The following is a 25216-nucleotide window of genomic DNA, read 5'->3' as shown; positions in this document are numbered from 1 at the left end:
ACCGGCCCGTGCTTAATGAACTGCCCGGTAGAAACCATCATGGCAAGGCTATAAAGGCATTTCCATCTCCTTTCGAACTGCACTGTACCGTGTTTTACATTTAAGGCTTAACATTTCAGGTTGTTGAAGTTGCTGACATGCTACATTAATATTTACATCCACTCAGAATTATATAAAATACAAGCATTTTATTATTTCTCAGTTCAACAATATTGCTTAGAATTACAAAATACAGCAATGTCTGAAATACTGAAGGTTTCATAAAAGTAGCAATCTTTCTCCCCTTCCCAGTCTTAAATGTCAAAAAAATTACTAAAATAAAAATATTTACCACATTACATAAGCTGCAGACTTCGAAACATGACCATCAAGTCTTAAACCAGGTAACTTAAACATAAATGTAAATGGCAACTGGCAGGCGAGCACAACATTATTCAGGGCACAAAAGTAATTCTCTTTGCTGTAGATAATCCAGGGTTTTTTTTCTTTTTTTTTTTTTTTTTTTCCCAGTCAAAAAAACCCAAACAAACTGTGTTTAGCTAGAAATTTAGAAGGCAGACTGGCTTTGTGATGAACACATTAGAGCTTCTGTCATTAGCAGAACCACGCTGGTGACAACTGATGAACACATTTTTACATGTATGGCAAAACAAACCTGTAACAACATGGTGCAATTCCTTCATAGTGATGCATCTCTAAAGAAATATCACAGATTTCCATATATGTGCTTAAATATACAAATGCTAAACACTACAGTGAAATTTCAACCTCTGAAACATACACTCAGTGTGGTTTGTCACAGTAGAAACTGTGTGTATTTACTTGGGTTGAATTTTGCTGTAATTCAACTATTTTTTTGGTCCCCACGTGCAAAAAGGCCTACTTGGAGCATTTTTCCCCCCTTCTCCCTTTCTTTGACTTGCTTGTCAAGGACAGATTGATTTATTTCAAGTGCATGACTTTTCAAGTAACTAGTCTACAAAAATCTATAACCAGTTTAAAATATCAGGAAGAAAATCCAAGGAAAAGCATTTTCACAATCAAAGATAGCATTCTGAACTTCTTTTAAAAGCCATATAAAAAGAAATTCATAGTGTATGCATTCTCACATTAATATTTTAAAAAAATTCCTATTGTATTCAAAATTAGTTTCTCAGCATATGCAAACGGTTTATCTTCCCTCATTCCAAATATTATTCAGAATACATTAATTTAGCCTATAAAAATACAGTATGGACAAATTCTTTTCATTCCCTGACATAAGAATTCACAATTTTGACACAAAAATTGTAAACTTTTATTACATTCAAAATACATTTCTTAAGTCTTCAGAATTTAAGTTCTGAGGTGTTGGCAGTCAGAGCTCTTGGTATACAGCAGAAGTACATTATTGCAGAGCCTTTACACAAAAGTAGCTTTCTAAAGTTAAGAGAAACTTACTCTTCCCATGTATTTTTGTTGCTACCAGGAGGAAAAGAAAGGCTTCCTGCTATGAAAGGTCTGTGTGAATGCATTACTCAGATGAACAATTCGGCCCTGACTTCCAGTGCTACTTCGTTCTACAATCACACGTGGCATCTGAACAAGCTGAATGGGACTCTTTTCATCCTTTAATGCCTGAGTAAGGTTTAGTATCTAAAAAGAGTAAAAGCAGGTGAGGTTAGGGTGCACAAATAAAACTGTGGCTAACAGGCTTATCATTTTAGTTGCTACTCTTAAATCAATTCTGTAGAGGACTACGCTGCTGAATAAATTAATTTCAAAAAATATGCTATTGCAAGTAAAAATATTTTATTTATTCTGTAACATGAATACATCCTACTGCTGTCTACCCTTCCATTCTTTTCCTATTTCATGCAGTCCTCTTCCAATTTTCAGAAAATTGTAAGAGATAAAAATCTATGAGCATTTTTAATTTCACAAATCTCTTGAAAGCATTGTACCTTTAGTGAAAAAAATACCTACAAGAAAGCCATCAACATGATTTAACACAGGATATACCAGCAGTTAGCTACAAATTATTTTCATATCAGAAGATATGAAGCCATATAATTACCTCATACCAAACCCAGTGCTAAGACCCAAATTCAGCCCTCAGCTCCCAGGAGTCTGTTATCTTCCTTCCAAAACTTCAGTGCTCATGGACTGCCCTCATAACTTACTTCATGTTCAGTGTTACCCTGCTGAAAACTGAGGCAAGTATTCAATTTAGCTCTAGTGACACATTTGCACTATCCTTAATATCAAGCCTTTTTACCCCCACACAATGCCCCTTTCTTCCTTGTGAACCTTACTAATCCTCTGCTTATTCTGCTCTTTCATGGCCAAAAAACCCTGACAAAGTCTTTTGCATTATTTACTGCAATTTGGTTCTGCCAGCAACTCTACTTGACGTTTGCATTCTCTAAGTTCTAAGGCAATCCTTTGTAGATGTGTTACCCATTTCTTGGACTCTACATTCTTGAGAGAACTGTCTCCTTTGGGTTTGAAACCCTTCCCAAAGTTTTTTTTCCTACACTTCACAAAAATAGACTTCTAACAATGTTCAGTATCTTAAAGACCTTGACCCTTCCATGCAAGATATGTTTCTCTGCAGTTTTTTATCAACTAGATTCTTCATTTTCTAATTCTTAAATTCTCATTTTTAATGATTTATTTAGATGCTTTGGCTATACTGCAAATTCATCCCAACTGAATGAATACCTTAGCATGTGATCTAGATAGCCAAGTCTTCTACAATGCCCTCGTAACATACTTTGCTTTAACACCAAAAAGTTTAAAAGTTTAAAATCAGTGCCAAAAGGCATTGTTTGCCAATGTATTTCCAATCTCACCCAAGGATTACTTATTAATTGCATTTCTTCCGTTCATGAAAACCTGACATTTCCCACGGTGAAACACACTCTTACGTAGCTAGAGAGAAGTAAAAAAAAAACCCCAAACGAAAACAAATCTCTGCTAAAATCCACCTGAGGAACAGGGTGTGAAGAAAGGGTCCAGATGCAGCCTTTATAGTGGAAAATTAATTTTGACAACCTCAGCTACATCACTCTCAATTACATCAATCATGTTTTTCCTCAAGCGTTTTGTTAAATAACAGATTCCTTGTAGCCAATTGTCTCATCAGAAAAAAAAGCTACTTAATAGAGTTTAGGATGCCTGAGTACTTCAAGAACCAACCTTGCAGTGACTACACAAACTTCTCAGAAGAGTTACTTCAGAAACTCCTATAATTCAATTTAGTAAGTAAGGTTTGATGTCTTTTAGCTACCACACAAAAGATGTTAACTGGGATTATGTTTGACTAAGGAGAGCTGCAGTCTTGTGCAAGGTACATCTTGATGTAGGAAATTCTACAGAGAAAACATCGAATTAAGACGCTCTAGGAATGTCTGGTTTAAAACAATCCATGTTGAATCTATGAACACAAGGACTAAGTTTCAATAAATTCAGAGCAAATGGGACTATTAATTTGTCTAGTCCAATTGTCTTACACTTGCAGAAATCACTATTTTATGCCTACAGTGTACTAAATTTGTTCTTAGCTAAAGCTTTTTCTCTAGTATTTCCCACTAGCCTTAAATTGTAAAACAGGAAGAAGATGGAGAAATCCTCTCCTGTTTTAGTGTTAAAAAAAAAAAAAAAACCACAAACAACAAAAAACCAGAAAAAAACCCAAAACAAAACAAAACAAGCCCAACACTTAACTATGATCAAACTTCTAACCTGAAAATGGCTGGACTGTTTTGAAGTATGGTTTTGACATTTGATAGGATGAAGAAATTTTATTACCTAATATTGCTTTCAATAATCAAGTAAACCCTCTAAAATAAAGTCATATTTATTTTAATAGCATAATGAAATCAGACATCAAATTTTCCATCCAAATTTCTGACTCGACTTTTATTTTTCAAATACCTTCTAAGATTTTAGAATCCCCCCCAAAAACAATAAAACATAAATCAGCATACACTTTTTGCTGTTTCATCTATCCACAAGTAAGAACAAACTCTAGAAAGAAATTTAGTCTTCTCAGATGAAAATACCTTCAAATATCATTCAGTGTAATAGGAGTCAGTTTTTGTAGCTCTAAAGAAAGCAGCTGAGGAGTGATGACAAATTAAATACATAGATAAAACCATAAAAAGCCAGTCTTACCTGCCCCCTCATAACAGACATCTGATTTTCAAAAGTAGCCTTGTCAAATCCTTTGTCAGTCTTTATTAAGAAAAACAAACAGTCTATAGTAAATAATCCATTTATTTTTAGCTATATATTTTGGTTGTAAATTCATCAATATCACAATATGCATATTCATATTTACCCACACAATTATAATTTTTGAAAGATTCAAATAGAATCCTAGTATGAATCACAAAAAGGTCTATTTACTGCATCAAGTTTACATATGTGAAAATGAAGACTGTTCCACATCATAAAATAAAATACATCAGTGGATACCACTTTTGGGCATTGGTAAATACCAACAGCTGGTAGATACCAGGCTTAATATCAGCACATTGCTCTTTCTCTTATGATGACTCCAGCAGAAAAATGCTTCCTCCTTCAGATTTAATAATACTTAACTAACAAACCCAGAGGGATTTTGAATACAAATGAGTCGACGACGCAAATACAGCAAAAATGTGTTTCAGGATCTAGTTTTGACATTACAGCTGCACTTTCATTACAAGTCTAAAATTTCCAATTCTTTCAATCTTTAATTGGATTTTTTTCTCTTGAACATCTGACACAAATGTTTGCAAAATGTTTTAGAGAAGGATACTCTTTACATGTCAACACTGTAGCACAGTTTCTGTATCTTTCAAGTGAGTCTGACTTTCAATATGATCAAGATTTTGGCATCAGCTTAGCACAATATATGCATAAAATTAAGTATATGAAAGGTATGGAGGTACTTTAAGTTATATTAAATACATTATTTCCTCAGGCTGCTACAGTTTAAGTCTCTACACACCACGTGCGTATGTTAAATGCAGTTTTTACACAGATTTGTGCTGTAAGAGTAAACTAGCTTTAATTATGTGAAACTTAGATATCTAATAGGTAATTTATGTTTTCAATTGAAATAATTACTATCAATTAACCAGATTGGTGACAGTTTGCTTATAATTACATAAACCTTTTCTACCATGCCAAGGTTAAAGGTAAAATAGCATAGTATCTTGGCATTCAGAAGTTAGATGGTTATTCTTTTTATGAATGTAACTGTCTCATTACAAGTATCAGCTACTTCAGTAATAGTTAATTCAAAGAAGCACTTGATTCACCTTAAATAGTTCATAAAGGTCTTCACAGAGGTCCTGCACGAAGTTCATATCAGAAAGGCGAGGAAGAACTAGGTCTCTGGTCTCCTGAGAGAAAGGAACTTTCGCTTGAGGAAGCCAAGCCCAGTGAAAGGGATCTAATGCAGAAAAACAGTGCACTTAATGATAAACAAGCAAAAATGAAATTCTGAGTCGCATGCTCTACTACCTACTGCAAGTTCTCAGTAATACCACTTCTTCCCAACATTGTTACCCCACACATCCCTTTTAGCTACAGTTACCAGAGCAGTTTTACAACTGCTAAGCCATTTTTTCAAACAGTGAGAATATATTAAGTAATAAATATTTAGTTAAAGAAATAAGTAAAAAAGGTATATAAATTAAACATCATAAGCAACAGTAGTTTAGTATAGCAGTTTCTTTTGGAGTAAAATAATAGCTGCAGTCAAATAGAAATCTTTCAGGTATTTGACTCATGGAAGAATTAACAAAAAAAGCTACTATTTTTAATATAATTTTTAATTTTTTTAAAATGCCTTCTTCTAAGAATGTTGAGAGAAAAGCATTCATAACTTTTCACGTAATTGCTATTAGACAGCTTTTTTCAAATTATATTACAAAAGTAATTAATATTACCAGATGTTAAACAAGACACCAAACTATTGCAGGAGCTGAGAAAGGCCACTAGGAGCGGGCCACCCCCTAAACTTCCTCACACTGCCCACAGCCCCCTGAGTCTGACAGTCCAGGCAGTTTTCCACATATCTCACAGTCCTTTCAGTTGGTATCTCACATTTCCCTACACGAATACTATGACAGAGCAAGTAGAAGTCCTCCTCAAGGTCAAGAAAAAAAATCAGTATTCATTGATCTTCCCTCAGCCACTGAACCAGTCATCATTAAAAGCCGCCTAGTTAATCAAGCACAGTTTGTTCTTTGTAAATCCATGCTGGCTTCCCCATCACCTTCTTGCTCTTCATGTGCCTGAATACAGCTTCCAGGAGGATTCATTCCACAGTCTTCATGGAGACTGAAGCAACCTCCCACCATTACTTATAGTCTTTCAAGAGGGATGATAAAACTGCATAACAACAGCATCAGCCAGCTCCCACTGTTTCCAATGCATCCCATCTACTCCTATGAACTTCTGTATGACCATTTTCCTTAAGTGTTCCCTTTCTTCTACTTTGGGGATTCATTCCCAGAGGCTCTACTTAGGAGCTTTGAGATCCGAGAGCCTCAGAGCAAACCTTACAAGAGTGAAAACTGAGGCAAAGTCAGCATTGAGTAACTTGTTCTTTCTTATGGCTTTTGCCTTTATGTCTTTGCTGCACTTTTGTTCAGTCCCACTCTCACTTCTGATTTACCCAACCCTTTCTTGTTGCTCTTTATGTCCTCTGTTAGCTTTACTCCAGCTGAGCTTTGACATTCCAAACTCCATTCTTGCACTTTTGGAAAAATTCTCTATTTTTTCAGCAAAGTCTCTACATCTTTATTCTTTTTTTTTCCCCAAGGTACTTAAATTTTGCATCCCAGTTCAGTCAGGAAATCCCTTTTCATCTGTGCTGGACCAACTTCCTGCCTTTTGCAAATGCTGCTCTCTGGCTTTGAGAAGGTTACCCTTGATGACCAACCAACCAGCTCTAGTCATCAAAACCATGCTCTAGGTGGTAAGGGACTGCAATGCACAAACATTTTGCTACAAGTTTACTTTTACAGAACTATCACACACCTGTCCATCTGCAAAAGAATTCTAAAGGATCACGCAAGTTTATTCCTTTTGATGCCGATGTGAAAGATGATATAAAATAAGCAATAATTGCTGTGTCTTTAGAACAGCTACAGAGGTGACTGTAGCCAAGAGATACGTAGGACAGTATCTATTTAATATCAAGATAGAGACTACACAGAGCTCTGGGTGGAGTACTTAACTAGCCTTTTGACAGCATAACTAGCCACACTTAACTGCCATAATTACCCGATTGGATAATAGCCCACAAAAGTCATTGCAAACCCTGTTGGGCACTTCCCTCCTAATGATAAGTAGTCAGATGTGGCCAAAAATAATCTCACTTTAACACTAACAGTATTTTCAAGCAGATGGAAAATTGACTAACTAAATATTAACTTCTACAAAGTAAGCTAAAGCTGAGAACAAGAAAAAACAACCTGACTACTTGTCCACCTACAACAGTACCCTTCCTTTTGAAATAGAAATTTGGCTGATAGAGGGACAACTTGTATATCCTCACAATTGAGTTACTTTCCACCACATTTTTCAAGAAAACATGTGCGAGAAACATTTTCCTAAATTCTTTCAATACCACCATTAATCACTTTACATACAGTACTATGTTTACAAGTGTCCATATATTGTTCAAAAGTAAAAAATATGAACAAGAATCAAATCACATATGCCATTGCAAAAAATGGCGTTTGTCACTAACTTTCTGAAGAAGAGTACATTATTTAAAAATTCAATATATAGCTACAGTGATGATTTCTTAGTTTCTTGCTGCAACAACACAAACAAAAATTACTTCTTTGGAAGTTACTGTCCCAAAAGGAAGATGATTGAAGAATGCAGTACTTACATGCCCTCCACTCATCAGGATGCTTAAAAGGAAATGCTAAACCATTGTCAATTGCAGCAATTTTAATAGATTCTTTAGTTATAGTCCATTGGCTATCCTACAGAAGGAATATTTAAAAAGTAAGTGATACTAATGTGTTTACACAAACAGTGAAACACATTAAAAATACTAAATAATATACTTTGTAGTGTAGCTTCACTGGTTAAATTCAACTTAAACAATATAAAGCAGCATCCAAATAAACTCCACCACATATAATTTCTTACTCTACCATTATTAAAGAGATGCCCTTCCCCAAATACAAGATAAGCAGAGCAAAAGGGATGAAGAAATGTACCTGAGCAACAGTGGACATTGTTACTGTTATTATAGCCCAAGCTAGTAGAGCAAAAATACAGAACAATAATTTCTAGCACTGTTCTACCTAGTCTAATCAAAATAGCTTTTCCACTCATTTTGCCTACAATATTTTGTGGTTATCATATTTCTTGAGACCATGCACAAGGATTAAGGACATGCCCTTAATCTCCAACAAGACCAAGCTACAAAACTAAACAATTAAAGAATGTAAGTTTCAGAGTACAATTCTCTTACCTTATCTGACAGATCAAGTCCATCATCTTGTTTTTCGTACCTGACTAACCAGTTGTCATTACCTCTGTCTGTAAACAGGAAAATGCATGCCACAACAAGTCATTTATAAAGAAATCATCATCCAGAGTGACATACAACAATATTGTAAACTGACACTTTATACATGGAATTAGGCAAAACTGTTCAGAAAGGGTTTTTCCCATCACACGTGGTTTAGTTTTACTGAAATGTATAGGCAACTGATTCAGTGGAAAGACCACAAATTTACCAGGTATTTACCAGGTCCTTAGGTATGTATTACTTCTTTATGTACCCCAACTGGCTGAATATGCAGCAAAATATGAACAAAGCCAAAAGAAACTATTTTCATACATTTTATGCAGAAAGATTGGTTGTGGTGTGCACTTTTCCTGAGGAAAATACTATCAGACCACAACGACTTAATTTTTAAGCTTGTTTTAATGCTGATGGGGAAATGGAGAAGGCCTCTAAAATTATAGATAATGTGACCTTTGACTACATGGAGAAAACAGACTCTACAAAGATGAAGAGGGAGCAAAACTGAACAGAAGGGAAAGAAACTGAAAAGGTTCAGACAAAATTGAGAGATTGAACACTCTGAAAAGGTCTTTCAGACAGAGGATGACTGCATGTATTCGTAGGACCTTCTGTCATTTTAAGGTGCTCCCTTAAGTTTAATCACCCTCAGAATTTCGTGTTCTACTATGATTAGATATATCAGATTAATGTAAAATCATCCATGTAATGAGGTTTTGCATTTTGAGTATTTGCCTCAATTTTAAGAATGTCAAAAAACACTAACTGTTTGGAAACACCGAGGTTTATTTGATAAAGCTGACAGACCATTGCAATAGCTAGCAAGTATTATGTTCTTACGAAAATTTCTTCTAATTTGCTTCTAAAATGAGAGAATTTGAGAAAAGGAAAATGAGCTAGACCTGGTGTGTCTGAAGAAAAGCTAAGATGCCCACCTCTGCCAAAGCAGCAAAGCAAATATTTTAAAGATAAAACTGCCTTTGGATTCCTCAAGATGTAATTCACCTACATAGATAACAGAAGAATCCCAGCTTTGGAGTGACAGAAACAAGAGTGCAGCAGAACAGACAGGTACACATTGCAGTGGTACCTCAGTGCCTACACAATTAGTATGAACTATTGTGAGTTGGCATGAAACTGTGCTATTATCAGCTCCAGTTTAGCATAAAAGGAATTGTAGTCATTGCTTTTCTTATGGGTCCTGAAACCCCACCATTCTTTATCTTGATCGGGGGAAACAGTTAATAGCCCACACACAGAACTGAAGCACAATGAAAGCATTTGTTCTTGACTTCTGCAATTGCTTAAAATAGTGAGTAACAATCAAAAAAGAGTTGTTTGGATTGTTTTTGTACTACAATATTTAGTGTATTAATCCAAAGTAAATTTTTTAAAATTTCAAATGCATCTTTATGGCCTTCAATTGTGAGAAAAGCATCTGATACACATTAAAAGCCTTAAGCACCAGCTTTCAGCCAGCATTGCTTTCTACCTCAGGAAAATAGATAGATACCAAGAGACACTAACAAATACCTGTATTTCTGATGACATAATCCAAAATAACCAATCTTTCAAACTGTGACTGAAATTCTTTCCTTGTGTTCTCAGGTAAAGGATCAGTTTCAAACTTCCTGAGCCAGTAGTCAGCTTCCTTATACCCTTCAACAAACAGCTGGAAGGAGCCAACCTGAAATAGTTAAGAAACTCCTATTTGGAAAATGCACATGGGTGGGTCACATAAGTAATCTCAACATTCACAGAAAAATTAATTATATACTTTCAAAGTTCAGAGCACAGGAAATATGACATAAAAAAAAAATTAAGTGGTTTCTCTTTTATTCCTATATTCTTAAAAAGGTAAGAATCAAACCATGTGAGGCTGGGTTTCTGGGGGCTCTGGTGGTGGTTTTTTAAAATATTTCTTTAAATACTCACTGAGTTTACCAGCAATAAAATATAGCCAGACAGCTCAGTGTAAATTAAGTTAGTATTACAAGAAATATATGAAACCAAGTGAAAGAAGTAACACCTGTTCTCTTTTTCATTGGAAATGCTTGTTTCAATAGTTCAGAGAACACTCACTGAAAATTACAAGAGAAAAATCTTCCTCTCTGAAAAGTCTTAAATCTTCACTGATAAGAACAGCAGCATTAACCATTTTCTTCAAGACAGATGCTTTCTGCATAAAAATTACTGAAATACATTTCCCAAAAGAGTCCAAGGGAGAACATGAGAGTTGGCATAGGCTCCATATGTATGTGAAAGGTACTCAAGATTGAAATTCAAGAACTTCTATTTGAGAAGTAAAATGCAGACAGATAAACACACAGCATGGTTTTTTTTTTCACTACAATCATGCTTTGTCCAAGATTGTCCAAGACAAAGTAACTATAGAAAACTTAATTAATTCAGTTTGTAAACAGATACTCAAGACACCAGGCATTAGTAGCATCATCTGTCTCATCCACCGTGCTCATACGAGCTTGCACAACCCATGTCACATGGATCTAAACTGCTGGGAACTGACTCAAGTGGATTACCCAAGCTGTACACAACCTGTGTTTTAAAAGCTTAGGATTAGAACAGTGTAGTGATATTTTGGGAGTACAATAAGGCTCATTAGGGAATAAAGATGTGAGGTTTTTAGTCAGTGTAGTCTGCACATAAGACAAAAGGGATGTAGGAAGAACACAACAGCAGGGTACCCAAAAGAATAAAACAATAGACGGCAAAAAAAAAAATCACAAAAAATTTTAAAAATTAGATAAATTGCAGGGAAAAAACAGACTGACAATATCAAAACATGACACTTAAAGGAAAGGTAGTAAGTTATCTATAAGCAGAGCAAAAGTGAGATATACAACAATTAATATGTTACTATTCCAACAGAAAACTGGATTGTAAACTGAAACAAAAAGTGACAAGATGATTAAAACAGTTCAAATGAAAGAATGATGTAAGAGTGGATACATGTTGCATGGAAACAGTCATATGTATCAAATTTCAGATCGTTTTCAACAAGTTTTTTCTTCTACTGCTGAAGTTACTTAAAAATACCCCTTTTTAAAAAAAAAGTTTTATGTAAGAATCAGGAAGTGCACAAATTACTTATTTTTCATCTTACCTTAGGAGGTAGTCCAATTCGATTAAATTTTTTAGCAACTTTTGGCACTTTCTCTAAAGCATATTTTTTTCCTCTTGACTTTGCACGATCTATTGCACTGTAATTAAAGGTCTCACTGACAAGCCAGACAACCTTAAAATATGAAAGTTAAACACAGCTCAGAATTCCTCATTATTTCAATTGTAAATTTACAGTAAATTTTATGCTCAGTTATACAAAAAAATTTTAAAAATTAATCAAGAAGCACGCATCAGGAATTTTCAACAGATAAATTTTACATGAAAAGGTGAATATTCTCTATTTTACATATCCCAAGCAAAAATGGGAATTGTATATGCTGATTTTTGCAATTTGCATCTCATCAAAACATGAGGCACAAAAGGTATCAGAAAATGCTAGAAAGTGCTTCCAAAGAGGAGATTCGATTCAGATCTCAAACTTATCCATTAAATCAAAAGTCACAGTCACTTTTTCTACACCAAACCACTCTACCTTTGTACTTGCAATAGTTTATAAATTACATATAAATAACGCATGATATACAAGGATATCTACACAACCACAGTTCAGAGACTGACAAATACATTGGCTTTTTTTTTTTTTTAATTCAGTAATTTATGTGTTTTGACTTTTACCTTAGTTTTAGGTACAACTCCAAGCCCCAGCTTCTCATCCACAAGACAGGCACCAGCTTCAGAGAGATATCCCTGATTTGGAACGAGGCAGCCTCTGCCAAAGCAGCAAGGGCAACAAACTTTATGAAAATATTTGGTCCATTTTGGATTTAGATGTCCATAAGGCTCTTCGGATTTTGGTTTGAACACTCCAATAATTTTCTAAGATAAATAATATAAAATTAAAATATGAGCACTTTGAGTTGCAAAATAGTAAAATTAGTCTGAAAATTAGTTATTTGAAAATACTGGTTAAATCCTATCCAGTGCATTTTACAGTTGCTCTTTTCAGATGATGAAATAATAAAACTAGTAAAATTGAATTCCAAATAAATTTATCATGAAGTGCTTCTTTAGGATTAGTATAAACTCAAAATAAGCTCTTCATAAGAGAAAATCCAAGCCAACACTTACTTTTTCAAAATATTTTGCCAAAAATTCAAAAGGACTGCGTTTTAAAAAAGATATACTTTATCTTAAGTTCTTAAAAAAGGAGTTTTTAAAAGTAGCTTTAAAAAACAATTTTCAGCTTACCAGCAACTCACTGACCAGCTATTTCAGTCAGAGACATAATGGCTCCAGGAAAGTGACAACCATACAGAACACTACTTTTATATCTGTTTTTCTTATTACCCTAAGTTTGAATGGATCAAAAGGTGAGAATGACCATCAGCCATCATGTACATTAGAGACACATAGTAAATCTTAAAATTAGTCAGAGCCCTATGTCCAATTTTGGACACTATGCTTCAAGAAATCTGTTAACAAACTGCAGAAAGCTGAAAAAAATGAGAATAAGCACAAAATATGTGAATAATGAAAGATGGTCAGTACAGGGAATGCTTAAGCTAAGAGAAAACTTAGACACGATGGACTATGGAATAGGCTGCTATAGGAAAAAAAGGAACAACACATTTACTGTTAATGAGTCAAAAAATGACAGGCTTAAATCCCAGCAGGTAAGTTGCAAAAAAGAAATCCTTTAGAAACATAAGTGCAGCTCGAGACTGGAACAGATGGCCAGGTTCTGCAGTCTCCAGAACAGGGTGCAACTAACAACAGGTTAGTTAGACATTCCTCAAGAATCACGTTGAAATGATCCTGCTCCACAGCACAAGTATTAAAGAGACAATTTCTCAAGGTGTCTTCTACAGAGGGTCTATATTTGTTAACCTCAAACTACAGGCTTATTACCACATTAAAATATATAACCTTTCAATTGTCTGTGATAAACTTTGGCCTAGTGCATAAGGTTCACATAATGACTCTTCCGTAGCTCAAGTGGAATGCTGTAGAAATGCTGCATCTTCATCCCTTCTCACTGGACAATGGCAAGTAAATCAAATTCTTTCTAATAAATACTTCAGAACAACTGTTTAAGAAGCATTTTCACATATTAGTACTTTACTGAATCCTTATGAAAGAAAGTATCTCAACAAGCTAAACACTGCCTGTTGTTGCACCAACACTCAAAGCTGATTCACACTCCGGTCATGAACATGTTTGCTGGCAGTCAGAAACTAGCAGTACTCTTCAGTAGCTGCTGATTCAGCTGGATTAGGGAGAGGATCGGACCAGCTGGTTTAGCTTCTAAAGAATTTTAAACCAATTTTCTCATGACAATCATGCTTTGTCCAAGACAAAGTAACGGTAGAGAACTTAAGTCATTCAGTTTGTAAACAGATACACAAGACACCAGGCATTAGTAGCATCATCTGTCTCATCCATCTATTTTGATTCATTCCCATTAACTACAAGGAAAACCAAGTTACAAAACACCATTATTTGCATTCGTACCATAAAATTAGTGTCCTATGAACAGAGTCAGGAAACAAATCGACAAGAACTCCCTTGGGTTTGGTAGGCTGTTTTCCATGATTCTAAGGTTGCATTCAAAACCATGAACACAACTGCACAGACAAAATTCAACTTGGACCTACAAAAATGTAATAAATATTCTATGCAATGTGAAAGGTCAGCACGTTTTTGAATACTTTATTTTTTTTTTTTTTTTTTTTATTTTTAAATCACAATACTCGGTATACTACTTAAGTCAAAATCCTAATGTTAGGTTTAGAATTGTTTAAAAGTTATTTAATTTTTTCCTATTGAAACACATGTATCTACCTGCTTAAAACAAAGCTAGCAGCTCTACATTTCTTGGAACTGTTGTGGTGCATTTAGAAGTATATGCCAAACCTTTAATTATCTCTTCTGAATCACTCTCTGGCTAATACTTCCTAATAAGTGCCCATTTAAAAAAGGAGCTTAGCTCATTCTATTATTTGCCTGGACTGTACTGTGCTACACTGTCAAATCTAGATATGGTTTTCAAGGTTTTGCTGAAGTTAGAACCTTACTAAATTTTGCAGAGCCACCCCTGTTGAGGACCAGAGTAGACCAAAAAGTTCAATCTATAGAACAAGCTACCATGGCCAGTCTTAATTTTGCCAGTCAAAATGACTGACTCCGTTAACACTAGCAATTAGTTAAAACTGTCAGGAACATATTGCAGAACAATTTCTTTTATTTATTGCTTACACAATGAACAACAAATGCAGAAATATGCAAGTCTTTGGCAATAGTGCTGCTTAAGTACTGAACTCCATTTCAGTATGCAACTATATAATTTTTGCCAATAAATGCAAAAAAGCTAACTTTAATTAAGCAATTTGAATTTTATCTTTCTGATAGAACCAAATCAGCAGATAAGGCGACCTAATGGAAACAGCCTATTTTACCTATAATTTGGTATTCATTTTGGGCAAACACTTCAGAAGGTGATCAGGAAAAAGGCTTAGCACATCCTTTAATGAGCTCCTTCCCAGCATAGAAAAGAGATTACTCAAGAGGAATAAGAGAAAGCAAGTCACAGAAGTGTTCTGAAGTGGAATGACACAATACTGAAACAGGATCTGAAATCCATTTTACACATGAAAGTCGCACTATTGGCAAAATGAAGTTTTATCAGACCTTTAATATGGACAGCAAACATAGATAAGCTCTAGAATAAATGCAAAGAATAAAATCAAAATTTAAAGTCTGCTAAGAACCATTATTCCCACAGTCCCATATCGCAAATACTTTCATATTTTGCAATGATTTCTTTCTGAACCATGTAAAATAAACAGTCTTCTTTTCTCAATCTTTATTTCTCCTAAACACTTACATTCAAATCAGTGACCTGCATAAGGGAGGAGGGCAAGTCACTGCTAGAAACTCAACTAGGAATAAAAACAACACAGCAAAAGAAAAGTAAAACCAACAAGAAAATCACCACGTAAGAAACAAGGAATAATATGCCCCATCCAAAATACTATGGTGATGTTTATACTGAAATGATGCATAAGTACTCTCTCACCATCCCCAGGGCTCAGTGAGTATATCAGGTGTTGTCTAGTGACCAAAACCCAGCAAAATCAATCCAGATAAGCTTCAGACAAAACAGATTGGCACATATGGTATGACTTTTTTTTTTCCCCCTAATGATTTCTCTACTAACTTTCTAAGAATAAAAAAATCTTGATTGCACAGCATTAAGAAAAACTCAAAAAACTTAATCAGTTGTAAAGCATTTTTAGTGTGACACTCTAGAATATTCTTTAGATACATCATGCACAGGATTTTTGAAAAACTATTGATTTAAACGCATATTTGACTACTTATATTTTTTTCCTATTGCATATTAAATAAGATATGAACCTACTTTAAAAACAGCATGAAGTTTGAATATGTGTATATAAGCACACAACCAGAAAATCTACAAAGATCTAAGCTGCAAAAATAGGGAGTGACCTGAAGTTGGAACTCTGAAGACGTTTTTATATTTACAGCATTGCATGTGATAGCAAGAATCCCACAAAGCCATTACAGAGAGATTTTTTTCATTCAGGTTTCAAAGAGAGACCACCCTTTTTATTTTCTCCACCAGAATGAAGAGGATCATTACTAACAAATGTTCCTGGAACACAGGCATATGAACTGCAGTTTTCAGAAGATTTTGAAGAAGTGGTTCTGCTATTTTCCATAAAAATAAAATCATAAATTGATATATTTATTTATATCAAAGTCAGTTAACTAGTCTAAAAAAAAAAAATCACTTATTCAATAAAGTGTAAAAACTATCACCAGAAAATTGCCATTAAAACAAACTAAACAACTATGAAAATTAACTGGCAAAACAGGAATATATTTTCTAATGACTATATATAGTCAATAATATGACTAAAAGCTAAACGAGAACCGTACTACTTCCTAAATGAAAGGAAAACTACTGTTATGGGAATGCACGGAATCACAACAACCTTGAACGTGCTCTGAAAACCTAGGTATTCAAAGTGTTCTAACTTCCATTTCCAGCTCAATTGGGATCTTCAGGATTAAAGGACACCTACATCTATCTAAGACCTAAAAACTGCTGATTGAGCTTAAATTAAAATCAGATGTGACAAATTAACACAAGTTGAGCAGTCGGGAGTCTCATTTAGTAAAACAGCTCAGTAGCAAAGTATTTCTAATTTAAAGAAAACAATGTGAAAATATGTCTGAGACATCATTTCCTCTTACTAAATAATGCTAACCATGTGTAACTTTTCAAGAGAGATATTAATGTAACTATTACTTCTCTGTCCCAAAGTAACCTTAGGGACACCTCACTCACGATCACAGGTACCATTCACCACCACCATTTACCACTACAGAAGGGAAAACCAAATCTTCCAGAGGGGAAACCAAATCTTCCAGCTAAGATTCAGCAGACAAGTAAAAGTTAAAAGGTAGGTTTGATGATACCACTCCTCTCACCCATCTACCAATTATATATGAGAAAGGAGACATGACCTAAATAAAAGACCATCTAAGAAGAAAAGAGAGAAAAATATAGGAGGCTTAGCTAAAGAAACTTAAACCATACTGAAATTAGGAGCTCAGTTGTGCAAATATCAATTAAAACATACAGAGAACAAGATTCCACACAAGGGCATTTCTGAATTGTTTTCAGATGTTAGAGGCCCCTTTTATTCTCTCTTTCTTTGGTGCAGGTCAATAAAAACTTGATAAAACTGAAGCAGAAATAATGGTTATTTTGCCTTAGCTTATGCACCAAGACATAATTAGAAATCTAAGTATTACTTGCATTGATTTTTCCAAAATAAATTTTGGCATACAATAAATTATTAAATAACTTATTTAAATTAATTTGCATATAGATAGAATTTTTGAATTTCCATTTTCAACTTGCAGCTGATGGTGTGTCCGACTTTGCAGTAACATGCTCACCCCTTTTGGATCCTTAGCAAAGTAACTCCCACTGGATCCTTGGGAGATTCTTTCTGGAAAAACTCCACACTCTATAGCTTGTTCTGTTCTCAGAATAATTTCTGCAAATTCTGGATCATCTAAAAATATATTCATATCTGCAGTATGTCCTGAATGCCCTGAAAAACAAGAAAACAACCAGTCTTAAGTGCAATGAATTAAACATAAGCAAACACACTGATAAGCCAACAGCCTTCCCTGCTGACACCCATCCAACAGCAGGCTGAAAAATCTGGTCCATTTAATCAGTCCAAGTTTTTTCACTGATTTATCCATGTCTAATCAACTTCTTGTTTAAAGTAAATCAGCCAAATCTGCAACAACAAATTTGAGATTACCACTGCTAAGTGTTTACAATTTTCAAGGATTTCTTTTTTTAATATTTATTTATGAAACAAATCTAAGGGGAAAAAAAATGTTCAAAGTCACAAGTGTAAAAAAAAAAAAGTGTGAAAGATTTTACATATTATTTTTGTGTCCTGCCCATTACCTCCTATTAGAATGGTATTGTACCATTCATTTAAAAGCTTGGCTAACATGTTTATTATCTGCTAAAACACAAAGTTGTTAATGCACTGAATAATCCGCTACAGGTAGCAGTCCCAAGTGGTACCAACACAGCAGTGAAGTGCTGCATGCCAGCACTATTCCAGCCTTAGAACACTGTAAGCAACTTGTAACATTTCTTTACATACCAACCGGAAGATCAGGTCTGTGCAGACATTTGTGCACACTCTATGATCCTATGCAAACATTTAGAAAAACAACTAGAAAGGAAGGTGCCAGAATCCTACTGATCCTTCAATTTTTTCAAACTATTTCTTCACAAATTTTGATACTGTAGATTATTATACCTTCCTTTTAAGGCTGGGATTGTTCCACATGTTCACTGAGTGCATTCTAATGGGCCTGTGCATTAGGGCTCACTTCTGCCTTAAGAAACAGCTACATTATTCTAGATTAAAACGTTTACAGATAAAGTTCCTTTGCTCACATTTCAGCAATTGAAGAAATTTAACATACGTCCTTCTGGAATGACAACCAACACAGAATCCATTGAGAAAAGATACTCCTTAACAGTTTGTGGAGAGTCAAATAAAAAAAACCCAATGATCTTTTTTTGTAGCTCAGGACAATTTTTGAAGCTTTTTAGAACATTAGGACTTACTTGCATGTACCACTTAAAAATAGTAACATGGACTCCAAACAAAAACAATCAAAAAGCATAAAAAATAGGTAAATTTTAGTATAAGTTGGCAAGAAGGAAGAGAAACCTTAAAGCTAATAGCAGATCATTCTTAAAAATCAACAGCTACAGCCCATTGGATCAGAATCTGTTACAACTATTTGGCCAATACTGCTGTGATAAACTACACTTTAAGACTTCAGTGTAGGACAAGAGAGAGGGAAAAGGTTCAAAGGTTTTCCTTTGTCACAAAGTACTTAAGTGAGTTGGGGAAATAAACCAAAAGATCCACAATACACTTATTTTTATGGAAAAAATCACTTAGAATCAGTGGTTCTTATTTCATAATCAAGCCTCAACTATCTCCACGTATCTACATTCCATCACACAGCTGAGCTCCAACTACTACATATTTTTGTCAGGGAAAGCAAAATCAGCATTGTGCATTATACTGTTACCAAATGAAGTGCAACATCCACGCTAAGTCATTCTGCACAATTATCTTCCAGGTGAAAAAAACCTACAGAAGAACTTTGTATCACATGGATTGCAACTGTCTATCTGGAAGACTCAGAGGTCAGTTTTTAATTTCTGTGCATTTTTTCTAGAATCTAGAAACATTAAGTAGTCTCACTGTCTGAGGAAATTCTTCAACCATGTCTTTTCTAACATAAAAGATAACTTCAGAAAAAAATAAATTAAAACCAAAAAAAAAACCCCATTGCACTGCCTGCTGAAGGAAGAAGAGAAATAATTTTTGAAACTCATTACTTGCTCAGAATTGCTACTGTGCTGCTAAGGAAGCATGTTACAACAGTGATGTGGCTGTTCTAAAACATTTAGGCTGACAAGGAAACTAGAAGTTTTAAGGAGTTTATCAACCCTCTCCATATGGAAAATAAGCCGTATTAATTGAAGATGGTATTTGCTGAATGGGGCAGGGTTTGGGGGTTTTTTGAGTTATTTTCTTCTTTAAAAATTATTTTAATCAAGTTTTCCACTGAGAAAGCATGTTATGTCAGAATTTATTCCCAGTACAGTCTCAAACTTATAATTATAACTAATCAAGGTTTCTCTTGCAGTTACTCTTGAAAATTACTCTTCTCATTAAACTCCCACTAAGGATACAGGGCTCACACAAACAAAGTCAAACTACCAAGCTTGAGAACTTTCTTCACGTTAATTTGGACAAGGCCCAAGTCTGTGAAGCTGCTATACTGGAGTGATGATGACTTGCCAAAAAAGATACAAATACTATCATCCATGTATGCACCACAACCTGCTCTTCCATCAAGTTAGCATGACGTAAGCTAAGCTAAACGAATACACTTTGCAAGAGTAAGATGTATGAACTCCTTCAGCACTAAGCCAGATTTATACTTTTTAAACATTAACATGATTAAAAGTAGTCCCTTTAACCAATTCCACCTTCTCCTATACAGTCTCCTATTCTGACCATAACTCCATTATGTAAACACTCTGTGTTGCAATAACATACACAAGTAACATCTGGTGCATGTTGGCTCCACCTGACACGTGAAACAATCCTGCACCTTCAAGGGTTACACATACAGAAAAGGTAAGGACAAGGAAACCAAAGATGAGATGCTGTAATCAGTCACAGTTCTGAGATTTTCTTACACACTTTTGGAGCAGATTCCAAGTAGTACTCTGCATTCACCATCCTAATTGCTTCAGTGGTGCAAGAGTCATAAGCTCTAGCCTCCACTCTGAAGCATCAACTTTTTAAAAGTTTCTAGAAACATTTTGCTAGAAGAACTATCTCCTTAAAAGATCTTAAGTCTTGTAGGAAAAAGACAGGAAAACTAACATTTTAATGGCATGTTTACATTACAGGTATGGACTATGCTTGAGACTGGTGCTTAAAAGATGAGATTTTTCCGTCTTTATGGCCAAACAAGTAAAAGTTGTCTGTAGTTACTAAAATAGAATTATTAGCACAACTTATTTTGTTAAACTTTATGGGGGGTTTGTTCGGACTTTTTTTTTAAGTACTCTATTGTTGCAAAAGAAACAGTCCTGCCAGTCTCTGGCAAGAAATCCTACAGTATAATTACAATAGCAAAAACAAAGAAGTGATGGAACTCCACATATTTCTGTCAGCAAACCCATCCTAGATGGATACTTATACAGAAACTTGCACAGAATCAGAAATCTTGAAAGTCTAAAGAAAAGAAAGTAAGCAATAAATATCATGTAATTTATCATTTTGCCAGTATATCTAGAATTAGATAATGGGCACACTTATGTCTCTTTTCAAATTAATAACTAAGTTCTTGCATTTCTGGACTTTCATACTGTATTTCTCTCTTCAAGACCAGATTTGAAATTATGAAGGATAAATCTTTATGAAAACCAAAAATATGACAGTAGAGCCCACATCTAAAACTTTTAGTGCATGTGATGGTACAAAATGAGCATATGATTAAAACAAAGAACAGACACACACTGATTTTTTTTCAAGATGAAACGATGGGGGGGGGTCACAAAAAAAGTATTTAGCGGGACAGGCGAGTCAAACTGAAAACTTGACACTTCTCCAAGTGTTCAGGAAGCAGCAGCCAGTCCCACCACAGAACAATCTTTAAAACATGCAAAGCCACAAGTTTCAAAAAACATGACAGAGACAAACAAAGCAAGGCCCAACAAAGCAGCAGACAGAGAGGGGGGAGAAGGGACAGTGGAGACGCTCATGAAGATGTAAACGAGTTCGCGCAGCCCTACACAAAGTAGTCGAATTTCGATCCATTCGCAGCATCTTCCGTTCATTGTCAGTCCGCGAGCCCATACGTCGAGAGACGTCAACACACCTCTGCCCCTCACCGATGCTGTGCCATCGGACATGGGATATCGAGCGCACTTCAGTCCCGGCTCCCCCAGAGCCGCGGGCCCCCTCCCCCAGGAGAGCAGCGCAGCCCGACCAGCGCTGCCGCCCGCGGGCCCCGGGCCGTACCTGCGGCGGCGCGGCGCTCCTTGTCCCAGGCGGCGTCCGCTCGCCGCCCGCGGCCGCTACCCGACGCCCGCAGGAGAGGCTCGTCCTCTCCATCTCCCTCCGGCCCCGAGTCCTCCGAGTCCTTCAGCTCCTCGAGCCCCGGCTCCCCACACTGCCGCACGGCCCCGCCGGGGGCGGCTCTCGCATTTTGCGGCCCCCGCCAGGGCGGCTTTGCCTGAGGCGGCGACGGCGGCGGCTCCGCGAGGAGCAGCAGCCGCTCGTCGGGCTCCTCCGCGCCCGGCTCCGCCATGGGCGGCCGGGGCCCAGCGCGGCGGGAGGAGGCGGCGGTGCGGCCGGGCGGGCTCGGGGCGCTCCCGCCGCTCCGGCTCCGGCTCCACCGCCCCGCGCGTGCGCGCGGCCCCGCGCCCGCCCCGCCACCTGCCTTAAAGGGGCCGCGGCTCCGCCGGGGCGCCGGGATCGGGGGCGGCCAGCAGCAGCTCCGAGGGCTTTTCCGGGCTAGCGACCGGTCAGGAGCTCGGACACCTGCTTTCAGCGCTGGACGTTAGACAAAAACATCCCTGAAACTCGCCTTAGCTCTACACCTGGAACAGGCTTGCCTCCTGGCCACCATTTGCCGTAGCCAGCTGCTCTCCCTCCCCACTCTTTGCACAACATACGGTAACTTCCGAAGCGAAGCCTAAAAACAATATAAGTAAAACCAGTATGAATACATTGCAATTATTTCCATGTTCCCCACCATCCATGCGTTACTAACTAGAAGAAAGAGAATACAACTATAACCCCAACATACTACATCAGATTTCAACCTGGATGTGTTTTCCTGCTCCTCCCTATAGAAGAGAGGTTTTCCTCAAGTTTTGGTGAAATATGGGAGAAAGATACATGCATTAAATACTCCCATAGAACTGGGATTATGGGTTATATTTGGACCAAGTAAGTTCTCAGCTAAAAATAGTAATTGTATAAATTTATTATTCATTATTCTCATAGTTATGCATGTTATAAGAATTTAATATGTGCATAATCTGGATTACAGGGGAAAAAATAATTTTTCTTGATTACTGACAAAATAAAACCTTACTGAAACCCTGGACTTGTGTTTGTTTTGTCTGGGGTTACCTGTCAGCCAGTGGACTTTGGAATTAAGCTGAGCATCATGTACTTATGTAACTGCTAATATCTGTAACATTTGATAAAATCTGTTTACACTTGCATTTCTGTTTCCATTCCTTTCTATTAAAAGTGAACTTAGTCGTGTGATTCCAGATGAATAGCCATTTGATGCCTTGTAAACACATATATGAAGGTTACAGCAACTGGATGTAATTTTCTGTACAGAAAATTATATGGATGTCAATTTCTGTGTGAAGCAAACAAAAATATCAGACTAAAATGGGAGAAGTCTGACATTCTCCCCAGCAGAATGTTAAGTAATACTGCACCTCTCTTTAGCTACAAGTGAGTTTTGGCTGTTTCAATAATGTTCCATTGAACAGTCAATTCACAAGCTGCTAAAATGATTGAGAGTTTGTTCTTTTGAAAAAAATAGACAAGAAATAACTCATTAGTTATTTCATAGAAAGGCCTGGGTTGGAAGGGACCTTACAGATCATCTATTTCCAACACCCCTGCTGTGGACAGGGAGACCTTTCACTAAACCAGGTTGCTCAGACCTCCATTCAACCTGGTCTTAAACACTTGCAGGGACGGGGCATTCACAACTTCTGTGGGCGCTCTGTTCCAGTGTCTCATTTGCCTTACAGCAAAAAATAGTAAAACCCCCTATTTCTTCTGGTTTATGCGTTCATCTACACGTTACTGTATTTCTAAATGCAGTTAACTGGTAGTTTTCACCTTCTGCTTCAATGAGAGTTCTGTAACTTGCTCACAGGTCTTGATCTAACAAAGCCTTTACATTGCCTCACTCTTCAGTAGTGCAGAGTTCAAACACCACGAGAGTTCATAATTAAACAAAATACACATCACCGTCATAGTTATTAACAAACCATTAATTTTAATTCCAAGTAGCTCATACTCTTCAATTAGCCACCTGCATTTAAATTACTAAGAATTACATCACGTAAATTAGCTGGGTCATTTTCCTTGTGCTAAAGCTTTTGTTCCTATCCTCCTAAACCAAGAGAGCAGACTTTGTCATCTGCTTATATGTATTTGAGCATGGTGTCGAAACACTGGAGTTGAAAAAACAAAAGGAAAAAAAGGAGAATACCCGCACACTTGTGCGCTTGTCGCTTTAGGTAGGCGCCCTCTTGTGATACAGAGCAAGAGGAGCAGCTGCTCCGCGTTTATAGAGCAACAGCAACAAGACACATCCGACAAACCACGCGCAGGTGACTGCGGGGAACGAGGAGGGGGCGGGGAGTTTAATTTGTAGAGCTCTCTTCTGCTCAAAGGGCTAAGAAACTGTGTTAATTATAGTATGAGCAACAACTTCAGACAGGTGTGTAAGATTACTCTGTCAAAACGTCCAAAAGATCCTCATCAGGTTAGCTAAACTTACAGAAGCGGGACGGTCGCTACGTACTCTTCCCATGCCAATTAGCCGTCTGAGCTTAAAACTGTAAAACAGAAGAATCAGATAAGATTTCATAAACGGATTCAGTTGACCAGGTACAGGCTGGTTATAATTAAACATTGGAACAAACACACCGCGTACTTAACGCGCCTCTTCAATTTTTGTACACTCGCTACTAGTTATTTCAAGAAGGTAAATGGGAACCTGCCAGTCCCCGTGGCCGCCTGGGGGCAAAGGACAGCGACGGCGGCCGGGTCCCCCTGCTCCTGGGAAGCTTCCACCTGCTGAGGCTTTACGGGCAGTTCCTAGTAAAGTTGCAAAGCCTGGCCCAGATCTCCTGCTGGTGTAACTGGTTTTTCCCAAGTTGTGGGGGGGAAAAAAATTATATATATATATATATATGTATGTATGTATGTATGTATGTATGTTAGGTCTCTCTGAGTAATTTGTCTTTGTCCCTGTGATGCAGTTTTGGCCTACGCCCCCAGCCCTAGCAGTCTGCTGCTATTCCCTGAGGACCGTCCCACAACCACCTGTGCCCACAAACACGTCCCGAGGAGCGAAGAACGCCCTCGCCCTCGCGGGAACACCGGAGAGGTACCCGGTTGTTCTCAACAGCCTCTGAGGGGCAGCGAAAAACAGCCCACGAATAAGCTCTTCCCAGCCCAGCAGTCTGGGTTCTGGCGGGCTGCCCCTCACAGGGGGATGCGGCCGGTGACAGACTCCGAGCTCGGATCCGCTCCATCGCGGCCCCGCACCTGTACCGTGGGCGGCCCAGCCCCACCCAGCGGCCGGGAAGGGCCGGGCGGGGGCGGCCCCGCGGAGCGCTGCCCGCTGTGCGGAGCCGGCGGCGGGGCGGGGCCCCGGAGCTCC

General features: G+C 37.2%; 1 protein-coding gene across 2 annotated transcripts; it reads right to left on the bottom strand.

Annotated features, from left to right (window-relative positions):
• Positions 1 to 168: 168 nt before the first annotated feature.
• On the bottom strand, positions 169 to 22132 carry PI4K2B (phosphatidylinositol 4-kinase type 2 beta). Of its 2 annotated transcripts, none has more exons than XM_032109375.1 (10): positions 21808 to 22132; positions 17609 to 17766; positions 12293 to 12493; positions 11658 to 11789; positions 10067 to 10220; positions 8477 to 8544; positions 7883 to 7979; positions 5292 to 5425; positions 4159 to 4218; positions 169 to 1635 (listed from the first exon to the last, which is right to left on the bottom strand). In XM_032109375.1, exons 1-10 carry the CDS (start codon positions 22094 to 22096, stop codon positions 1462 to 1464), a joined length of 1467 nt encoding a protein of 488 aa, XP_031965266.1. In that variant the 5' UTR covers positions 22097 to 22132; the 3' UTR covers positions 169 to 1461. The 2 variants fall into 2 exon arrangements, with proteins under 2 accessions (XP_031965266.1, XP_031965267.1); XM_032109376.1 differs by lacking the exon at positions 169 to 1635 and adding an exon at positions 1647 to 2190.
• Between the last annotated feature and the right edge of the window lie 3084 nt (positions 22133 to 25216).

Source organism: Corvus moneduloides, chromosome 5 (genome assembly GCF_009650955.1).
Source record: "Corvus moneduloides isolate bCorMon1 chromosome 5, bCorMon1.pri, whole genome shotgun sequence".
Lineage (NCBI taxonomy): Eukaryota > Metazoa > Chordata > Aves > Passeriformes > Corvidae > Corvus > Corvus moneduloides.
Note: the sequence above shows the minus strand (reverse complement) of the source record. Positions and strands in the feature narration are given on the sequence as shown.